At 42.0% G+C, this 21,639-nt stretch overlaps 1 protein-coding gene across 2 annotated transcripts in view; it reads right to left on the bottom strand.

Moving 5' to 3' along the window:
* Nucleotides 1-21,639, bottom strand: part of RNF144B (ring finger protein 144B) — a 96,328-nt gene that overhangs the window by 36,139 nt on the left and 38,550 nt on the right. The window contains exons 1-2 of one of the 2 annotated variants that reach the window (XM_065832422.2): nucleotides 18,965-19,277; nucleotides 2,049-2,237 (exon numbers count right to left, since the gene is read on the bottom strand). In XM_065832422.2, coding sequence (XP_065688494.1) covers nucleotides 2,049-2,213 — 165 coding nt within the window. In that variant the 5' untranslated portion in view covers nucleotides 2,214-2,237; nucleotides 18,965-19,277. Of the gene's footprint in view, nucleotides 1-2,048; nucleotides 2,238-18,964; nucleotides 19,278-21,639 lie in introns of those variants that run through there. The other variant, XM_071804618.1, reaches the window with a different exon arrangement.

The raw sequence follows: 21,639 nt of genomic DNA, 5'->3' as shown, positions 1-21,639 counted from the left end.
GTATAAGCTGAAAGCATTGCTAGCTAAAAACTGATATGGGCTCAATCCCATAGCTCACAGTTGACATTCTTATCCCAGTATCTGACTTAAGGCCTGGCACTGGTGGGAGGAAATTTAGGACATTGCACAGCAGTGCAGCTGCTGCAGGCCGTGCTCCAAGCAAACACCCATGCAAACCCCAGCAACAAGGCACCCTGAGGCAAGGTGCTTCTGATGCTGCTTGTCAGAGGCTGCCCAACTCATGTGGCCCCCAAAAAATTTCTCTGGATTTAAGACATATAGGCAGGCTAAAAGTTTACAGAGCGCCTTTCATTATAGGTTGGAAGATGTACGTGTCTCTGTTGCATCAGCCCAGATACCTCTATTGGGAGGGTGTTCAGACACAGGCAACAAGAGCAAGACAAAGGGTAGACATGGAGCATTAGCACAATCGAGACATATTACACCCACTGAAATAAACAGAGCATGTCTGAAGGCTTCTCCCAGCTGCATTTGGCACTTATCCATGGCTGGCACTTGGTTTAGACAAAGTCAGGAAAGTTTGCAAAAATGCCAAACAACATTGACTATGCTCTCCACAGCACTGGAGAGCAAAGCTCAGAGCAGATGCTCTTCCCACTACCAGCCAGGTAAGGGGTGTATCTATGGTGTGGCAGCTGCAGCACCAACAGGGGATAGGCAGCGACAGCAACATCCCCAGCCATTACCAACCTCTCCCTTCGGCCAGTGCCCCGCAGGAGTGGAGAGCCCAGCTCTGCCTGGCAGAGTCCTCAGCAGTCCTCCCTTCCCCAAGTGTGAAAGGGTTACTCTGCCCAGCTAACACTGAGGTTAATGTGTCATTAATGATAATAAATCATAGTCACCGAATTCTTGGAGAAAAGTGGGACCACTGTAAAGATATTGACTTCTCCAAATGTTTGTAATTTAAAGCAATACCTTCAAACCTACCTGTTACGTATGTTCTCTTAAAACTTTTGTTACAAACTCCAATACAGAAATGTTTTGTGGAAGTTGGTATGGAAAACAAACTTCATGAATTCGGACTGGAAATACATATTCATCAATCTTACCCTAGTTTCTTTAAACACACAGCTAGATTCTTATCCCATTTAAGCTGCCCTGAATTCAGAGTAAGTGAATATACTCTCACTCAAGCTGGCTTCACAAATCAGATTTCTTCCACGAGTTCAAACAATTAAGGGCAAAACTTAAATGTACTTGCTTGATGCTTAACCACAATTTGTTGTTAAAAAAAGTACATTTATTCTGGAGTTTAAAAAAAACCAACATCCCTCCAGTGGCTTCTGACCTGTTTCCAAAAATCCATTAGTGAGGTACATCAAAGTCACTATTGCCAGAGAAACTGGGTCTATTTTCCCACGCTGACAAAGAGACCGGAAGACTACTAATATCTGTAGGGCTTTTATCACCTCACTCAACCTCTGCCTTTATCACTTCCACCAGCTTTATTTGATCTGAGCTTGCAGGACAGAAAGTCCTCACTTGACAGCTATAGGTAATGTATGACCTAGGCAACATCTCTGCAGATGCACAGACTGCAGATGTAAAAGGTTCAATAGGTCAAGGTTCATTTTTGTTTAGGTTTTCTGACTGCCCTTAAAAATTACGTAAGAAACGTAAAAGGTCTCTAGAGTACTCAGACAATGATAATATGGAAACAAAACCTCAGGGCTATCCTATGACGTTTCCTGACTTTGCTTCAGAAAAAAAAAAAAATACTGAGATTGCACATAGACTGTGTATGTTCTCTGACGGTCTTAAAATGCATCTTTTTTTCCATTTACTACTGGGATTTGTTATCATTTGCTGTAGGAACGTCTGTTAGAGTTACGAATTATCAAAAGCAGAATGACAGAGAAGTCTTAAATAAGGCAAGATAGACTAACACCAAATGTTCTTTCAGGAAAGCATCCTCTATCAGCAGGGATAACATAAGCTTCTTGTAGAGGAAAAGCAACCCCATCTTGCAGATCTGTCTGTCTCCCATGATCCCACTCCTGTAATGTAAATGCACTGCTAGATCTTACCGATGTACAAAAGATGCAGCTGCATTCCTGAAGAGTGGTCATCTGATCCACGGGATAGTCACAGAGACATAGCTTGCAAGTGAGCAGGGGCTCCAGAGCTAACTCTCCAGCTTCTGACTCGTCAGCAGTCATGGTGTAGGGACAAGCCTTCCCAGCAGAGCCCATTTGCTTATTAATGGTTCAGTCAGCCTGAAAAGAGAAATCAACAGCTGAAACATCCCACAAGCCAGGAAGTTACTTCTCATTGATCTGAGAATTTACATCTCAGATCCATTAAAAGCACCTGCACACCCAAACGTGCCACTTTGCCATCTTGATGCCAGTCTCACACTTCAGGCCATTCAAAATTCACGAAGAAGGTGCATGAGAGCCCACCTCCCCAAGTGGCCTGAAATGAGCAGGGTTCTCAGAGACTATTCACCCTGCTGGCACAAAGCACCTCAGTCAGGCCACTTATCAACATATTAAAAACACACTAACAAACAAAAAACTTCACACATTACTTATGTTATATGCAACAGTATAGTGGCCAGAGCCCTCACCAAAGTCCTAGAAGCAGGGATCTGACTGGGGACAATGAATTCTTAATTAAAAAAGTAAACTGTGTTCATATGTATATATATATCACTGTGCCCTCTTGAATGAGTTTCAGAGTCATACCCCTCCCATCCCTATGAATCTTTTGGTCTTCATTGTATCTGCCCTGTTTCAATGGGTGTCTCCACTCCCACCTTCCACTCTTGCTGGTGGCGAGGAAGCTCTCCGGGGCAGCGCATGGTGACAGCAGGCACAGATTCACACTTCCTAGGCAAGCACTTCAAACTATTAGCCTGTAACATAAGTGCTGGGTACCACGAACTCCACCTTCTTCGTGAGTTGTCACTGAGATAGGGACCTAGCAGTCCATTGCAAGAAGGGTAGCAAAGGCATCTAAACCCAGGAAAGGGTCTCAGATTGCATGCCCTACTTCATATGGGGCTGGAGCTTAAACCCAAGCAAGTAAGAGTACTCCACGTGCAGTCATCCCTTTTGCATTCCCTTGACTATGTCGGAGAGCTGCCTGCTCAGGTCTCTTAGGCATCTAACTGACATTTGTGAATCATGAACTAAGTACACTAGCACTTTGACAAGGAGATGTGAAGAACAGCCATGTTTCCACCACATGTTCTGTCACAGCAGCACTTGGGGAAGAAATTTCTATCCTTTGAGAAGCAACAAATGGAAAGATGATGCTCACATATAATGTTTTCTGACCTAGGCATTTGAAAACACTGCACCATAACCATAAAAAAATTCAAGACCCTTATTCTTGCACAATAAAACGGAAAGACAAACCTCATGCTTAAGCTAAAACAACAGAAAGCAAATTTGCAGATTTTATTCACTTCAAAATAGACAGTGAGGTTTGGTGCAGCATGTAAGGCTCAGGAAAATCTATTCTTGTTTCCAAGAAACTTGACCGAACTTCCACAGATCTGCTTCTGAATACACTTAGCTGATGGCAAGAAGACCTTCAAACACATTTCTTACAAGCAGAGACCTGGTGGCTGACTGCACGCAGCTGCTTGCACTGGCACCAAGTCAGACCACAGCTCTACTAAATCTAAAAAGCTGCACCACGAACAGAGGCTGCATGAACATGAAAACAACAGAGGATCAAGACATCTCTGTGTGCCTGTCAGATCTGACATCTCACAAGGTAAACAGGAGACTCCAGCCCGTTGGTCTCCTCCTGCTTGCCTCCCTCACAGTCCTGAGCATCTTCATGGCAGGGCTGTCAGGTCACATTTGGCAGCACGTCACAGCTGCCCTTCTGCAGCTCCCAGAGCGGCCAGGCCAGCTGCAACCAGTCAGCGCCTACACCACATGCTGGCTTGCAGTACCTGCTGAATTCCTCCCCAGAGGAAGAAACAATGGTGCTCATAGAGCTCAAGGGGTCAGCCCACATGAAACTTCACCCAAAGACCCCACCACACAACCCGACGCACAGCCAAGCCACGTGAGCCTCATGCCCCCTGTTCTCACGGGTCTGCAAGAAGACCCTTTCTCTTCAAAAGCCATGAAACCACAACAAATCGGGGTGGGAGCACACTTACCCCTTTTGAATTTTTACACATCACAGTTTCCTAGCCAAGCTTGAAAGAGAAGCCATCAGATGTGTCCCTTGGGGTGTCTTTCCTGTAAACACTCAGTTTTAGAGACACGAGAGTCACAGCCAAGATTCTGGTAACCAAATTCCTGGCCATGAATCCAAAGCAAACTCTGTCTTTAATGGCTTGCTATCGCTAGTTCAAAACATATGCTGTGCCCGCATTATTCTTGGCATAGTCCACATGTGCTACCAGGATGCCCCCCACAATTTGCTCCATACAGCTGCAGAGCTGGAGTTCCAGCACTGCCAGAAGCCTTGGAAGAAAGCTTCCCTCTGAGTCAGGGACTGCAATGCTCTTCTGTAATTACTGCAACGGGTGGGGGAAAAACAGTGAGTCACTGTAAATGCTACAGCAGATCAAGAACTACCTGTTATTTAAAACTACATACTAGACATTATCTCAGTATTTAGGAGAACTGTAACACATCTACTCAGGTATGTTGTTCAACAGCAGCTGCATCTGAACAGGTAAGCTGCTTACCCCCACACTGCAAGGATCTGACATTTCTTCATTTACACAGTGAAAGGTAGCAACAGTAAGAGGAGAGATATACAGAAGAACAGGTAGGAATATTTCAGGATGTGGGAATGAATATAAAACGGATACCGCTGTTTCCAAAGTCAGTGTTATTTTTATAACCAAAAGGGTTGTGACCCTGGATGGTTTTATTAAGGCAGCAGTAGAAAGACTCAGATGTATGACTGAGGTTTAAGGCTAGGGGCTAATTTTAGATGGCCTAAATCTGGCATTTGGTGTGACAGCAAGAGAGTTTGCCACAGTGAATAGTAGGCTCCCGAGACACCGCTCTGCCCTAGTAGCGATCAGATGCCACAGTGTGATGGCTGTGGGGATTTATTATGATATTCCCTTGTCCTTGAAGACTTTGTAGGTTAAATTCAGTTTTGCCCCTTGTTCCCTCTGCTCTTCTCCTTCCCTCGCACCAGGATGCCAGAGTGTGGCTGAGGTTCTCCCTAAAACCAGCAGAGTAACCTGTGGAAATCTCCAGTAGGCAACACCAAGCAAACCTGGCAGACCAGAGGATCCAGCCCCCAGACAGCCCAGGCTGGTTCACCTCACTGCAGCCTCATTAACCCCAGTGGGGTTCAGCAAAGGAAGCAAACAGGATCAGAGCTGCGGGGGAAGCTGTGCGGATTTCTGGCACAGTCCCTGAAGAAGACACCATGGCTATCAGCAGTAGCGCTCCCTCCATGTTCCCCAAGGGGCCAGCTTGTTCGTAAGTGGTCCTCCAGGTCAGCCTGGCACAGGCAAAGCCATCCTGTCGGTACCTGAAAATCTGCCTGTCAAAGAGAGAGTGGGTACATGGCCTACTTGGCCTGCTCCTTTTCCCAGAGCAACCTAACCAGCTGGTCTCTGTTCCTGCCCACTGGAATTGCGACTTCTGCTACTGCTGCCAAGAGAAGCAGAGGAGAGAGTTAATGGTTATGGGAAAGGGCAGCCCCATCCGGTGGCAACTGGGCTCTGAAGAGAAATCAGGCTTGCAGAGGAGGTTCATTCCCGATCAGATGGGATGGTGAAAAAAATGGGCAGAGAAAGACATGTGTCTTCCTCCTGCTCTATCATCTGCTCCTTCTCCTATTCTTTCCCACTACTTTAAGACTCACTGTCCTCTCCCAAACTCTCAAACCATCTCCGCCACTTTAATAACTGACTTTTCCATGTGCTGCAGAGAATCCATGAAGTTCCACCTCAGTCGCTCCAAATTTTTATGGCTTTCACTTTGCTAAGCTCAGTCCCACAGACCGTCATTAGTTAATTATACATCCATTAGCTCTCTGTACAGTGGATTAAAATTCCTACTATAATTACAAGTTAGTTGCCAACAGTTTAAGTTGAAAACAAAACACCTTGGATAGATGTGTTGTGCAGGGGAAGAGCCAGTCACTAAAGAATGAGTTAGGGACAAAGAGGAAAAAAAACATTCCATATTTGGTTATATTAATAAAAATGACCTGAAGTAAAAGTAAATTGAAAGTCCCTGAAAAAAAATGGACCCTCATATAAATATAATACATATCTAATCACTAAGATCTTCGCTGTCATGCTCACAAACACAAATCACCCATTTAGGATAGAATCCCAAATGATACAAGAAACGTATCACAAAAACCCTGACCCAACAGCAACACAAGCTCCATGGGACATTGTGGAATAAAGGTAAACATATCTCAGGGACACTCTAAGCTGGAGAAACATAAGGTATGCACCAGTGTAAACTGGTGGCAAGGAAAGGTCAAACTGGCCCCAGTTAGCATAAACAGTCATCAACTGGAAAGATCCAAGTTTTTTACATACTTTTATCAGCCACATACATGCACACACACAGACCATAGTCTTTTTACATTGCACAGAATTTCCAGGAAAAAGGATGTATTTCCTTAAATTGTATGCTGCTCTGCTTACAAGAAGAACTGTTGGGAAGACTGATCCTTTCCTGGCTCTGACATAAAACGGTGTTGATGCCATAAGATAAGGCATGGCCAGAAAGTCTCAATGAATGTGAGTGGGTCTGTTCTAGGAGGTCTCAAACTACACGGTCACCAGGACCACAGTTTGCTGAGCACTCAGACCTGTCAATGTCTCCATTTCGTTCATCATCTGCCTGTGGACAATTTTGCTTTGTCTCTGGGAGGTGACAAGGTTTCATGCTTCTGCATAGAACTGCAACACCTCAACGCTATCCATAAGCGAGAAAACCTAAGAGCATGCTCACAACAGAAAGGGAAAGGGCTCAGAGGGGTGGGAGGGATAAGTACAAGCAGAAACACTAACATGAAAGCAGTGGAGATTCTGAGTAAAATACGAAAAACACAACAAAAGCACTGGAGGAAGGAGTACAGTACTTGTCTGCCCCCAGGGCCTCCTGACACCACAGCCATCGGTGTCTGGCTTTGAAAACGACTTCCTAACAGCAAATATCTGCTGTGCTGGCTTCTAGACAGATACCTGTTGCAAATCTTTATATTAGTGTCCTGAAGTAAAAGTTATTAACTCCCTGAAGTGGGAGTGCAAGAGCAGCTGGGTGGGTGACTGGCAGTCAGCCAAGGTCAAGCCACCACAGCTCCATTGAGGTGTTAAAAACTGATGCAACCCAGGGTGAAACTTGCCCTGTGAGCATGCACTGTAAGGTAACATCCTTATCATCACACAAAGGCTCACTTGAGTCTGCCCAGGTGCCTCAAACCAAGATTACCAGGCTCAAAGAACAAAAGTTACTCTGTATATGTGATAGAGCAAACAAGCCAGGCAGTCTCCTGAGCTGCAACATCAGAAGGACATTGTCTGTGTGCCTGCAAGCAAGTCACTGTACTTAGCTGAAAAAATGTGTCTGACTGTGACTTTCACTACTTAGAAACATCACCTAAAATCATGAAAGTCTTATGCACTGAAGCTGGAGGAGAATGAATGGATTATATTCAGCACCATAAGTCATCCTTTCATTCTTCACATGCTGCATCCAACAGCAACAACAGAGTTCTTGGAGAAGCTACTTCACGCCTTCTGTTTACAAGCAATTCTGCTGAAGTTAGTAGAGCTGTATGCTTTTAGCTCAATTTGGCATTTAAAGGAAGTAAAAAAAAATGTACAACCATGAGACACATTGCTCCAGGAAACACTAATTGAATAAAAAGGGTCTTTTATGTGTTTTTCCCTCCAGCCCCGCACCCCCCAAGTGGCCACAAACCAGCACCCAGGCATGGACTTACACTCACATGATGGGACCATAAAGAGGTTAGGTTTAGGTTTAGGCTTAGGTTTAACATCACGTGTGGGTCTAACACATAACATAGCACTTCCCCATTTTACAAAAAGCAATTTTATCATCAAAATGAACTCACAACACCTCTGCTAAGCTCCTATTTAGTGTACCAGCTATTCACTGAACTTTCCTGAAGAAACATTTGGAAGCACTGTAATTGTTTCTCATGCCCTAGAGATTTTTTAAGTACTGCACCCATTACGAAATTACTTCAGTGCCATACAAAAACCTGTTTTGGCATTGTTCAGCTCAGGATTCTGTTGTTTCCTGTAACTAAGGTTCCCCCCCTAAACATAAAATAGAAAAAGAAGACTACCTGAAAAATGCAAGTGTTCAAAACCAATGCTAAAAAACAGGCCCTTGGAGGAAAAGAATAATTATAAGAAGATTTAAAAATATAACAGAGTGGTACTAAGACAACAGGGTCAGATCACAGAAGATCTAAACTGAGCTATAAAAATAGGATATGTGAAGACAGCTGTCAGAAAAATCACATTTCTATCAACTTCAGCAAAACCCCATCATTACCAGTTTTGGTTACAAGTCTTTAACTGTACCAGCTCTCTCCAGACAATGTTACGCAAAAGTCATTTCTAAGGCAGCTTTTTTCATCCTAACAGCTCTGCACAAAGAACTAGTCTGAATCAAGCATACTAGTACTTCTGTGGTCTAATGGACTGACCACTAAACCACAATGTGTTAATTTCTCCTTCTTTTGATATGCACTGCCTACACAGAGCTACCTATCTAGTCCATACAGCACTACTTATCAAGCAGTGATTTAGTAAGGATGTAAAACGTATGATTAAAGCTCCAATTTAGGAAAGCCTTCATCTTCAAGAAGGACATTTAATCATATGTTTAAGTGTTCCTGGACATTTTGCTTTATTGCAATGACATTATTAACAAGTTAAACAAGTACTTAGGTTTTCTGAAACTGTGGTGTCAAAAAAACAAAGGAACTGGATTAATGAATAGGTCTAATTTTAAATAATTTTTAATACATTTGGAATTACATTACATATATGCTTTAATACAGTAACTCAATGACTTGATCACATGCATGTACAAGGAAAACCCATTTCTGGATTACCATACTATGCTACCAAGCCCAAGCATTAGAGAGACTAAAAGTATTTGAGTCTGTTCTCCTTAAGCAGGGCTTAAGAAAAGTCAGATGCATAATATTTCATGACAGCTTTCTGCGCTATAAAATTTTTATTTTAAGAAAACTTGTTTAAAGAACAAACAGCCTAAGTAAACGTGCTGTCTGGTACATGAGAACACACCAAAGGCAATTTCTCTCACTTGTTTTTATTGGAATGGGAAAAAAAAAAAATAAAAGAGCAAAAGAGCCCTTGAGCTGCTGTTCAAGCAGCACTGGCTGTATGTACTATTTTCATTTCATGCTAGCAACCAAAAAATAAATACATCAAATACTTCGAAAGGAATGTATGATGTGGGAAGCCTCTTGGAAAAAAAAAAAAATCATAAGGGACAGACTACATTAATTAAGAATATAATCCAGCTTCCTCCTAGGCATTTTTGTACCAGCACTTCAGGATGCCTAAAACACACATCGAACAGCTTCCCAACTCTCACATGCACCCAATAATTTCAAATCATTCTAATAAATCAAAATGTCACTAGAGCACATGTAAATCACCACACTCCACACGTCTTTTGAAGGCACACTTGTTGGGTAACACCGCATCTCTATTGTAATACTGTGAGGTATGAACAACTTTCACATTTTAGAACAGTTCTTCGCAGTAAATTCTAACTACCCTTATTAATATGTCCTCAGGTAGTTTTTTTGCAAGAAGATGACGGATATTAACTGAATGTAACCAATCACTTTTTTTGTCCAAAACAGATCTGACTCTTTGCAGTTGTGGGAATCCTTTACTTTTCCTTGCAATACTGCTTTAGAATAAGCACGGCGGGGGGCGGGGGGGTGGAAATGGGCTTTTCCCCCTTCCACTCCTAAAACTCTGGGGAGCCAAAGAAATGGGAATCTAACAGCTAATGGTGAAATAAATGCTGCTACTTCCAGCTGACAGGCTGCTAGGAAAGGCACTTTCTGATCATTTAAAGATAAAAATATAAAAACTGAAAAATAAGTAATGCAGCCTGTTACTAAACTGAAATGCACAATCAAAACATGGTCTTTGCCTCTTTTAAATACTGACAGGAGCCACAATGGCAATATTTATCGAATCCATGAGGACAGGAGCCAGCCCTTCTGTGTGGAATGAGATCAGACCATCATATCACAGAAGCCACCACCTTCACCCATCACAGTTCTGCTGGAACTGTGGTTGAACCAGTACATATCAAAGTTCAGGATACAGCTCTGTCTACACTGGCAGCCTGGAAAACTATAGCTCCCTGCACCAGATCTACTGGATATGAGTCCTGGGCAGGCCTGTGGGCATCAAGTTTGAGATGACCCAGGTGTACCCAACTTCTATCAAACTTACTACTCCTGGGCAGTGTGATGGTGCCAGCCACAGGCAGCAGGCTATGGTCACACATCTGGTCCTGCAGGCCATCAGTAGCAGGATTCCCCTCAAGTTTTATGTTCACCCTGGCAGTCACAGAGCTAAAGAAATTTAATCAGCACAAAACACAATGAAACAGGCAAATGGAAGCTGGACAACAGAACTTGTGTATTTTGGCATCAAACATTTCCAGAAATTTCCAAAACACATTGAAACACCAAAATTATACAATGTGGAATTCTAAGTATTGGTTACCTGAGTAGGGTTAGAGTCTAAAGCTCATCTAAATAACAACCCCTATTCCTAATGACACTCTGTAACATCTGTCAATGTTAAGCTACAAGGAATTTCCACCCAAACTAGCTTGGTGCACTTTACTTTTAACTTCCTGTTGACAACAGCTAATACACCATTATTAAATAAAAACACACTCTTCATGACATTAATGACAAAAGCAAATGACAAGTCTTCCTTTCTGACCACATGATGGCTTTTGGTAACTGTAGCATGGTAAGTAAAAAGGAATTGAGCTTTTGGGAGGTCAAATGGGTTGACAATTTGGCAAGCTGTCTCAGCTGAAACAGGAATAGGAAGTCAGATGTAACAATTTGCCTTTGACACAGAAAAAACGTTTATTTTTGTTAAACGGATAACAAAACCTTGGGATACATTAACTCCTTGAGCTGGAATGTTTGCAGTTTAGATAGGGCGTTCTCAGAAGATATTTGTGACATTGGCCTGTTCTAACATCAAGGATTTTTAAAATATACTTGTAAACATGCATTGTTAAAGTGAAAGCAATGGAACTTTGACAGAGGGACCAACTTTTTCTTTGTGTTCCTATTATGTACGCTTCTTCTAAGAAGAAACTAACTGGGCTGTCAGGCACCTCTGCCTGGAGATGGCTCCTTTTTCAGAGCAGCCAAAGCTGTGTCTGGAGCACACAGTGTCCTGAGTGCAAGGCAAGCAGGTCAAGGCAAGTGGAGACGTGACACAAAGCCAGGCCTTGACAATGACAGCAAGAAACTTTTAGGGCCAAGGGAAGGGTGCAGAGTTTGCCAGAAGCCAAAGAACAACTCAGCTGACTGAAAGCAAAGAAACTGATCCTTCGTTGAATTCAGCAAAAACACCATATACTAAAAAAAATTTATTGAACACCATCTCTTGGAAAAAAAAAAACAAAACACACCACCACCACCACCTATTTAGGTATTTATTTTTAGAAGGGATGATCAAAGAAATGTTTCTTTCAGTGCTTGCAATAAGATGATACCTTTAACATCTGTCAATTCACCTTGTCAGACCAAGAAAACTGCAAACTTGCAAGATTATGGTCCTACAATCTTGTTCACTACAAGCATTGAACAGCACTCTTGCACAACTTTGGATTTACATCTAATAAAAAGCTCATTTTCCTTTTATAACAATTTTTGTATAACTGCTCAGTGAATAAAACTAATAAGCATAATGTTTTAATCTGTCCCTATCTAATCCTACAGTTAAATATGCTGCCCATTATTATAGAAGAAACATGCTGTTCAAGATAACAAAGATAAAAGAGGTAAAACATTGAAAACTGCCCTTGATGCAAATACCTCTCAAGGACTTAGACAGTTGGAGGACAAACACTACTCTGTGGTAACTTTCAAGTCTTAGATATTAATACAATGGCATTCAGTGAATCAAAGACTGTGAGTCCAATCTGAAGATTAGATCTTGGAGAAGTACTATCACTCATATAGGCTTTTTCCATTAAGAAAACAACATGAATAGCTACTGACTATGCTGGGATTTGAGAAGAAACAATACTGTCACTAAGAAGCAATAGCAGAGGTTTGGACCTGGACACAAGCAGGTTGTTTTGAAACCAAACACGCACATTTACTGAAGTAACCACTACTGCTTTCCATGACTGGTTATTAAACTAGTTGGAGTGTGTCCCTAAACCACTCCTCTGCCAGTTCCTCAATGAGCCCTACCAAGGTCAGCTCCAAACAGAGACAAGGAGAGGACAGAGCACTGAACGAGTCCCAGCTCTGGCCACATCTACAGAGGCAGAGAAGCAAACTCCAGCAACAATCTTCTGACTGAGCTTCTCTTTGCTTGTCCTCTCAAAATCTGCTTTTTCTCTCCCTCTTTTCCAGCCCACACCTGGGAAGAACAATAAGCCCAGCATGCTGGGAGTCATCTCCTGTGGGGAATTCTGCTGCAGGCGATTCCTTCCACATTGCCTGTTGCCCCAGCACGGAGGAGCCCTGTGGTGCCTGCTCCATCAATCAGGGTGTGAATACAGGGCATCTCTAACCTCCGACAGGTTTCACATACATGATGCTGAACAGGACTTGCAAACTACACTGGAATAACAATAACATCTTCAACTAAAATTAGTCTTATGCTCTTGAATAACTTTTACAGCTATGTATTTTAGTGTCACCTATATATTCCCACTTTTATAAATAATATTTTAACAGAGCATAATCTATTTTGCTCTGCATCTTATTAACTATGGAAGACAAATACAACATTCCCTTAAACTTGAGACAAAAAGCTTTGCAGCAGCTCAGTTGATGACACTGTCTATCACGCGACAATGTTGTCTCATTGGCTGCCCTGCCCTCTCCCACCTGACTCTGCACATCCACTTTCTGTCTCTGTGTTCCAGGCTTTAAGTACTCACAGGAAGATTTTTGCCTGTACAGTATCAAGCACAGAGAACATAGTTTCTCAGGAGCTCAATGCAACTACTTAGAAATCCAGATGCTACCACAAGACATAAAATTAACCAGAAGTGTACATCAAATGCAGTTAGAAGTTTGCATTCATCATTCCCTCACTTCAATTCCAAATTTCAACCTTCATTACAAAAATAATTTCAAAGGAGAAAAGCAACCTGTAAACATACAAGATTGCAGCCTCAAGAGCCTTAGTATCTGTTAAGAACTGTCTAGCCTCTACACGATCTTAGCCATGAAATCGAAGCCCTGCCAATGGGATCATCTTCAATGGCTCAAATGGACCTGCTTATGTGTGCAAAGAGAAGCAACTAAGTTGAAAGAAGCTGCCCCACCTCTCAAACACTCAGAAATTAGTATGTAGAACACAGTACTCAAGGAACTCATAGACTTATTATACTATATGGTGACAATCTTACAGAAACCTCTCTAAAGATATCTTTCTGCTAGCTGGTCTTTTAATTATGACCACGGAAACTAATGCCCCTCAAATGGGCATTTTGTCCTAATTGTTAAGGAATTAGGAAAAGGAGCTATGGCAAGAATTTTCAATTCCTTCTCTACTCCTCTCCCCACAACTGCATGCTTCCTTCATTTGTTGGCCCATCCTCCCAAAATGTGGGAAGCTTAAAGTCAACAAGAGGGTAGAAACCAGTCAAGTCATGTACACTGCTTGAACTGGTCAAGTCATGTACACTGCTTGGGTATGTGCAATAAAAACATTGACCAATCCAAAAAACACATGCCCTTAAAGTAGTATCAGCTAAATTTTATACATGTGTGTATATATATATATATATATATATGTGTGTGTATATATATGTATATATATGTATGTGTGTATATATATATATGTGCGTGCGTGTGTGTGTGGCTTTCATGCCACACCAGGCAAAGGGCATGATTGCCTTTCCCACAAATCCTCTCTGGAGACTGTGATGGAGATTCCCCACCACTGAACCCATCAGTACAACTGTGAGAACGTCAGGAGAGTGCAAATCTGCATTCTCTCCATTGTGCAAAACTTCAGCAAGCAAGTTATTGCTGGCCCCTTGGGTGTTATCTTAGCCATATAATGGGTAATCCCTACTTGGAAGGGTTCCAGGATCAGTGGTTAGCTGAGTGCCCACTGCTGTGAAAAAGCTTCGAGTGCAATGGTAAATAGCCCACAGGACCAGCTAGTTCTCCTCAATGACTACATCCATGTAACCTTATTTTTCAAAGGGGGGGAGGGAAGAAGACCAGTTTGTTTTCCTTCACCATCTCCCCACCTTCACCCATCAGAAAGCTTCCAAAATTAAGCACAGGTAGAACACATGAACTTTCCTATCTATCAATACTTCTCAGACATATCCAGTGTCAGCCTGTACGTAACAGCTTCTACTTAATCCTGGAATCTGAAGGACCCATATCAGTCCCTGAACACAGAGATACAGCTCTTCTGTTGCAATGGTTTTCCTTTGCAAATATACAGAGCACACACAAGTTTTCAGTTCTGCACATTTACTACCTTGCAGTCTGAAGATACAATAGTCTGTATAACCAAATATGAATATCAAAGCCTCCACTCAGACAGCATCCAGTCTTTGAGTAATGACTCACATCTTATATTTTCCCTCCTCTCCTCATTATTACAGCAATGAAAAAGGCAGAAAAGCTTGCAAGAGACACAAATACTGACATTATCAACTAAAAGAGAGAAACATGAGCATGGCAGTAAAATGGTATTTTTTTCCTTCTAGTAAAAAGTAATTCTGTACTCTGCCTCCTAACTGGCATCTCTCGTCTCTCCTTCAGAGAAGAAGCATGTAGAACAACTCCCCATGATGGTTGTGTCTACAACAAGCTCCAACGCACAGGAAGAAACGCGATGCAGGGGATGTGTTCTAGCATGTAGGAACCCCACATGCAAGCTGGACTTTTCCACAATAATACACTGGCTATAGTTTTCATGAACAGCATGTCTTTACTCCACCATCTTCACTGGTAACAGCTCCAAACCAAGACCAAAAAATATACCTTATCAAGTCCCAGTTCTGGAGCCACACAATAGTCCCACTCTGACTCATGCAGTTGCCCTTATTTACAGTCTTTGAAGTCTGTCAGATAGGTAAAGAATTTCTCATTAGATTTTATATAAACATTATTTTTACAAACAGTCCCTTGTCTGGGACTGCCTAACTTGAGGGAGGTTAACCGTTCTGTCACAGAAGCCAGATTCATGTGTCCCAAAGCGCTGTGCCATGGGCTGGCCAGCTTTAGGACTCCAGAGATACCGACTCACTTAGAAACACACAGCACATGGATGTTTGTAGGTCTCATAGCCAAGTATCTCAAACTCTACCAAAGTCAAAAATGTACTTGCAGGCACCAAGGATGTTCAAAGCATCAGGTGGCATTTCTCATTACAGATTATGGATTTTCCCCTGGAGGCTGAGCAGATTCCCCTAGAAATACAGTAAAAAACACCCAGCTCTTGGGCAACCCACAGTATTTTTTCTTTACTAAAATAGAATAAGAGGAACCAGAAATGGACACAACAACATATGTGTTCCCCAAGTGTCAACACATACAAAGAGATCTAGGAAACTGAGTCAACAAGATGTGTTTTATATAGCTACATCTTTTATTTCAAAGTGTGTTTACAATGCAGTTAACCTAGTCATGCTCTCAAGCCTAGAAATTTCCATTCAGCACCTCTGCTCCTCCCTGGAAGACAAGGAGTTGGAAAAGTCCCACTTCAGTAGGAAGTGAAGGATGAGATCCTTTGCAATTTGAGATACTATCTATTTTTTTTATGAGTGTTTCAGTCTCTGCTAGCAATGATCTACTTTATGAATCTAATGCCCACTCAGTTCCCACTGAGCTGAAACCATTTACAAGGGACACAGAGAGATTACTGAACACTATTTTCTTACTGATCAGCATAAAGTTATTTGGCGCAAGCATCTCTGTAAATATTTGTCCAAGACTGGGTAAATTTGCAGTGTACAATGGCCCTCAGACCTATACTTCTCTCTATCAAGCAAGAAGGCTCAGAGTCTAGCACTGGAGCTCAGCTGTGCTTCAGCAGAAATACAAAATGCTGGAGGCTGAACTTAGTATCATTGTCGTCTTTCCCTCTGGATCTGTTCTTTTTTGTTTTGTCCAATGTTCCCCTCCACAAACAAAAAGAAGATTAATTCTGAGATGGAATGAATGCAAGGTTATTCCTGGCTGTTGGGTAATGAAGAGAATTTGTGATGTGCATTACATGGGGCTGGGCTTTGGCACAGGGAAGCTGGAGGTGGTGACTGTACCCACCTCTCAGTGAACACGGAGAGGAAGAGGACAGATCCAGAACCATTTTCAGCCTCATGAAGCCGAGAGCAATATCTGCTTTGGTATGTGCAAGGAGGTCCGATGGCCTCAGTTCACAGTGGCACTGGCAGCCTGCCACACGATTTTTGTTCACATGTGCTTGTCACATCCATGGGCCCAGAGCTGTAATTATGGTCTCAGATGTCACAGATCTACTAGCCAAGGAGAGATTTATGGATCTAATACATAGAATCTATAGGCACTGTGTAGTTTCAGACACATTCGAGAAAACTCCCCACTCAAGAAGAGGGACAGCAAATCTATGACAGGTTTTTTAAGCTACACATCAAAGCAATACACTCCACTGGGTGTCCACACTAAAAGTCACTGAAGGGTCTGGACAGGGTGGATTGCAGGCACAAGGCTCAGACTCATACCACAGATATTATCAGAGGCACACTAATGAACTGGGAACGAGGTTAAGTATTAGCATTGCTTGTTTTGCTGTAAAGTGACTTGCTGTTTCTCACAGTTGCATTTTAAACGTAAGATGATAATAAGGACAAGTACATACTTTCCTCTTCCACCAGAAGTGAAAGGCCAGATAACCACTTCCATGCTGTTTATTTCTACAAAGTTTATGAAGCATTTAGAGAGTATACTGTAATCCAAGGACCTAGCTAGAGAGAAACAACTCCATATTATTTGCTATTTATATAATTAACTTTTCTTCAGGGTATATGTCACCACACAAACAAAATCACCAAAATGTCACCATCTGTGGGAAAGAAGACCATGACTATCAGTGAGGAGCATGCAGGATTTAGCTCAGCATGGGGAACAGAAACTACCAGGTTGCCAAATGCCATGCTTACATGAAGTATAGGAAGGTTTCTGCATCCTTGTATGAGCAGACAGCACCTTGTATTAAATACCCCCATCAGACAGTAAGATGCATGGGAGAAAAGGAGTCTGGCTTGGCTCTGGAATAGCTCTAGTTTATTTTGAAGGAATAACTCCCACTTTACCACAGCTTTAGAGACTCTGCAGACACGCTTCTCAATCCATAATCTAAATCATCACTTGCAGCAGCATAATTCCAGGCATTCCCTTATCACTGTGCTGTATTTTTTCCAGCATAGCTTATGTTCACTGAGCAAAGAGTTTCGGCCACTTTCATGCTATGACAACAACCCACACACCCACTCACATTCAAGCACAGACAAGGTCTAAACAGGAAAAGAATCAGGCCAGTATATTTGTTTCAAAAAATATTTAAGGACAGGATTTTGAACCTTCTGTTTCCATAAATACTGGTATCCTAAACCCAGTGCTTGCCCTTAACTGACACCACTTGCCCTTCAGGTTGAGGGTAGCCAAACATATCATGTTGCTGTCCCTGCTTATGGTCAGTTGGAAAGTTGCACTGGGGTATTTCAGTCACAGCCTGTATCTCAGCTAAAATTTACTTCTTAAAAGCATTCAGTGTCTATTTACCAAGAGGATGGGAAGTCACCTTGCAAGGCTTCATTAACTACAGTCATCCTAAATGTTTTAGTTCTTACAGTGCTCTCTGAAGGAAGATATTTGATACCACCATAAACAGTTAGAAAGAAGAGTGCCTTTGTATTACAGAAAATACAGAGCTTTATAATAAACCAGACTGAAACATCTTCATTACCAAAGCAGCTTTGTACTGAGAAAGTAGAGCAAACATACCAGTAAATGCAATTTTCTGTTTATAGTGTAAAAGAATCAAAATTCCAAACTAGAAAACAAACGCATTGTATATTTAGTGTGTACTTACATAAACCACATAACCCTAAACCCTGAACAGATTAGGAGTGTACATTAACACTTACAATACAGATCAGAATATTTTCCCTTCCTCATACCAGCTGTAGAAGACCATGGCAGAAGAAATGCTTTTAAACCAGGAGGAAATCTCTGCATTTTAAACTGAGGCTCCCTCCAGCTTGATCAGATGTGTTTGCAGTACGAACAGAGTTCATGTATTTAAACTAAAAGAGATATATGACTGAAAGTATGCTATATTAGCAAGTGTTTTCCACACAGTCATGTCCTAATATTGCAGCATTTTCAAACACTTCACAAACACATTTCTTTAAAAGTTACACTGGCAAAAGTAATTTCACCCTTTTGGGAAGCACTTGGTGTCTATTTAATTTTCTGTGCCCTTAACAGTTGGGGCTCCAAGATTTCCTTTTGCCTCAGCTCTAAGCACCACACAGTTCAGTTTTAGCCAAACCACAAACAGCATTTATTTTAGCTCTTAATCATTCTAGCTCTTACCTTCTTTTTTAACTAAGCCTTTTCTGCTTTCTTCCATTAGAAGTAAATGCTGACTTTCTGTTGTTTTCAGAGTATCATTTGCTTTTAAGGAAGAAAAATAAAACAAAAACAGATAGAAAGCTGTATTCCAACATACCTTGAAAGGAGAGTAGCATTCCCTGCCAGCTGTGTTACTTTCACGTAGCTGCACTCAGACTCCAGCGTTCCCGAGAACCCCGATGTCACAAACCCCTGAAGCTGGCAACCAGGAGCCGAGGCAGATTGCTCTCACACGCCCTTCCCCTTCTGCGGGCATCTGACAACTGCACGCTTTTTAGGACTGCAGCAGAACTTGCCTCCCAGCCCCTTTTGCCACTCTGATAAATCACCCCCTCCCTGCTATTAAGAGCACGCTGCCTTTATATCTTAAAAGCACAAGCACGTCACAGCTTGTATGCAGTAGCTGTGGGAAAGCTGCATTTATTTATACAGGAAGCTTGAGCACAGCACTTCCTACTTCCCATCCGAGTCTCAATTCAACTGCAGGTGGTTACTTAAACCTTGTCAGCTTCCAGCCAATGCAAACCCTACTTTCTTATTTAGATATCTCTGCAGCTTTTAATTATAACTCCCATCGGAGTCCTGACAAGACAAAACTGAAAGAGACAAGGCATTAGATGTGACACTCATAAAAAGCCTCCCAATTGCCGTTTAACCTGGTTTAGGATATGTTTGTGTAGCAGCTGCCCTACCGGTAGATGATGTCCGAAGAGCTGCTGGCTTCTGCTTATCTTCACGTGTAAAAAAAATTGCATATAAAATAAAAGTGATTTCTTCGTGTTGGAGGGGAAGGGAGAAAAAAAAATCGAACCTCACAAGTAAAGTATCAATGTAATTTCAAATCTGAGTGCTTAGTGATGATGGTGCTCAGCTCATTCTGTCAATAGTAAATTTTGACTCTTTCAGCTGGGCTTGTGTGTAAGAGGGGCTGGGAATTCTGCAGTTCTGTACTCCAAACCTACAGGTGTGATTCACACCGGCCCAGCAGGAGGAGAAGGTATTATTGTGCCACATGACACCAAACCCTCAAGAAATCTTCCTGCAGTAGGAAACGTACCACACCCACAGATAAGATGTACAGATACAGTGGAGTGCAGGGGGTGCAGGAAAACAGAGGGAGAAACAAGTATAGATGGTAATCTATAATTTTCTCTTGATGATGAAATAAGTTTACTTTGTACTTCATGCAATTATTGCTGGCATTTTGCCATCAGTGCTTTTCTGTGAAGACTGATGTATAGGCATTTCTTCCAGGATGTACAGAAGCTCACAGCTGAGCTTTTAGTTATTTTCAGGCAATTATACTGCATCAGATTAATTTAAGGAAAAGGCAGAAAACGTGTACAACTTTAATTCAGCCTCTTTGTACTTAAGCATTACACTTTGCTTGAATTATCGTCACATACTCTTTTCCCCTTGAAATAAGTACAGACTTTATCCATTTATTTGACATTGTGTGTTTTATATAATTGTATATCTGGGGAGGGAGGGAATAATCATCAGAAAAAATATAGCCATCCCAACATGTGGCATCATGTTGATCCCTACAGTATTCATCAACAGGATTACAATAGGATTAGGCAACCTAGAGCCACATCACAGATATTGCCACTTGAGCTAGCAGAGCATTTCCCAGCAGTAGCAGACTTTCATGCTCAGCAGTGATCAATCCCAGACAATACCCAAGAAACAACTGGGGCTCAGAGCTATTATTTGGGCTGCGGAGCCGTAGTGAAATTGTGGAATACTGTGTCAAACTCCATGGTTATTGCAGGAGTCTCCCTCACTGGTTAGATGTTTATCCTTCATCTTCTGTTCCAGTATGAAAAAGCTTAAGCCTTTACCACTGTCTCTTTTTCACTACCTCTCCTTTCTTCTCCCTGTGTTCCAGCTCCTATATTTTCTTCCTGCAGCTGCTACCTTTGCTACTTTGCCTCCATCACCCAGATGCTTGTCAGGCCACAGATGAAGTGCAGCAAGAAAAACCTTCCTGCTCTCAGCTCCTGTGCTCAGCGTCACAGCATCTGAACTGCAAAGGCACAATTCTCTCCAGGAGGAGAGGGGTAAGACAGGGAGGATGAAGGAAGACAAGTCACTCATGCAGGTATAAGGAAAATGGCAGGGCAGTTGGTCCAGAAGTAGAGCAGGGCACCTGCCAGTAGCAAAGTAGTAAAAGTAGCATCTTGTTTGGTACTTACTCCTTCCTGGCACAATAAAAAACCAAGCTTCACTGCAGTAGACTCCACAAGTCAAGAGAAACAACTGTAAATAAAGGCCAATCATCTTTCCTTCAGATAAATGATAAGGTGAACTTGTATCTAGGGAGGCTGTTCTTTTGAATTAAGGAAACCAGATTAGTCCATTAAAATGCAGATAAATTCTGGAAACTTCAGCTGCAAACATCACATGATATTTTTATCCAGTTTTGTATTATGTATCTCTATGCATGAAAGTTATAATGTGACTGCACAAATGTGCAAAACTGCTTACAGTAAATTAATTTCCCTTAAACATCACAAAATCGGTGAGAAACATCATGAATATTTCTCAGGACGTAATTTTCTGGAAAATGCTAAGATGTGCCCATTCTAAGCACTCCACTTCCATAGTATCAAATGCTAAACTGTGGTCCCCGAATTTACATACAGGACAATCACATCCTGATGCTCTGTGGACAGCTGGATATTCCCCTGCTTCCACCTTCACTTCTGTATTTGCCTGTACTTCTGTGCTCATCCAGAATTTCCACAGCAAAGAAGAGCTGAAGGTGAC

This window comes from Patagioenas fasciata, chromosome 2 (genome assembly GCF_037038585.1).
Source record: "Patagioenas fasciata isolate bPatFas1 chromosome 2, bPatFas1.hap1, whole genome shotgun sequence".
Lineage (NCBI taxonomy): Eukaryota > Metazoa > Chordata > Aves > Columbiformes > Columbidae > Patagioenas > Patagioenas fasciata.
Note: the sequence above shows the minus strand (reverse complement) of the source record. Positions and strands in the feature narration are given on the sequence as shown.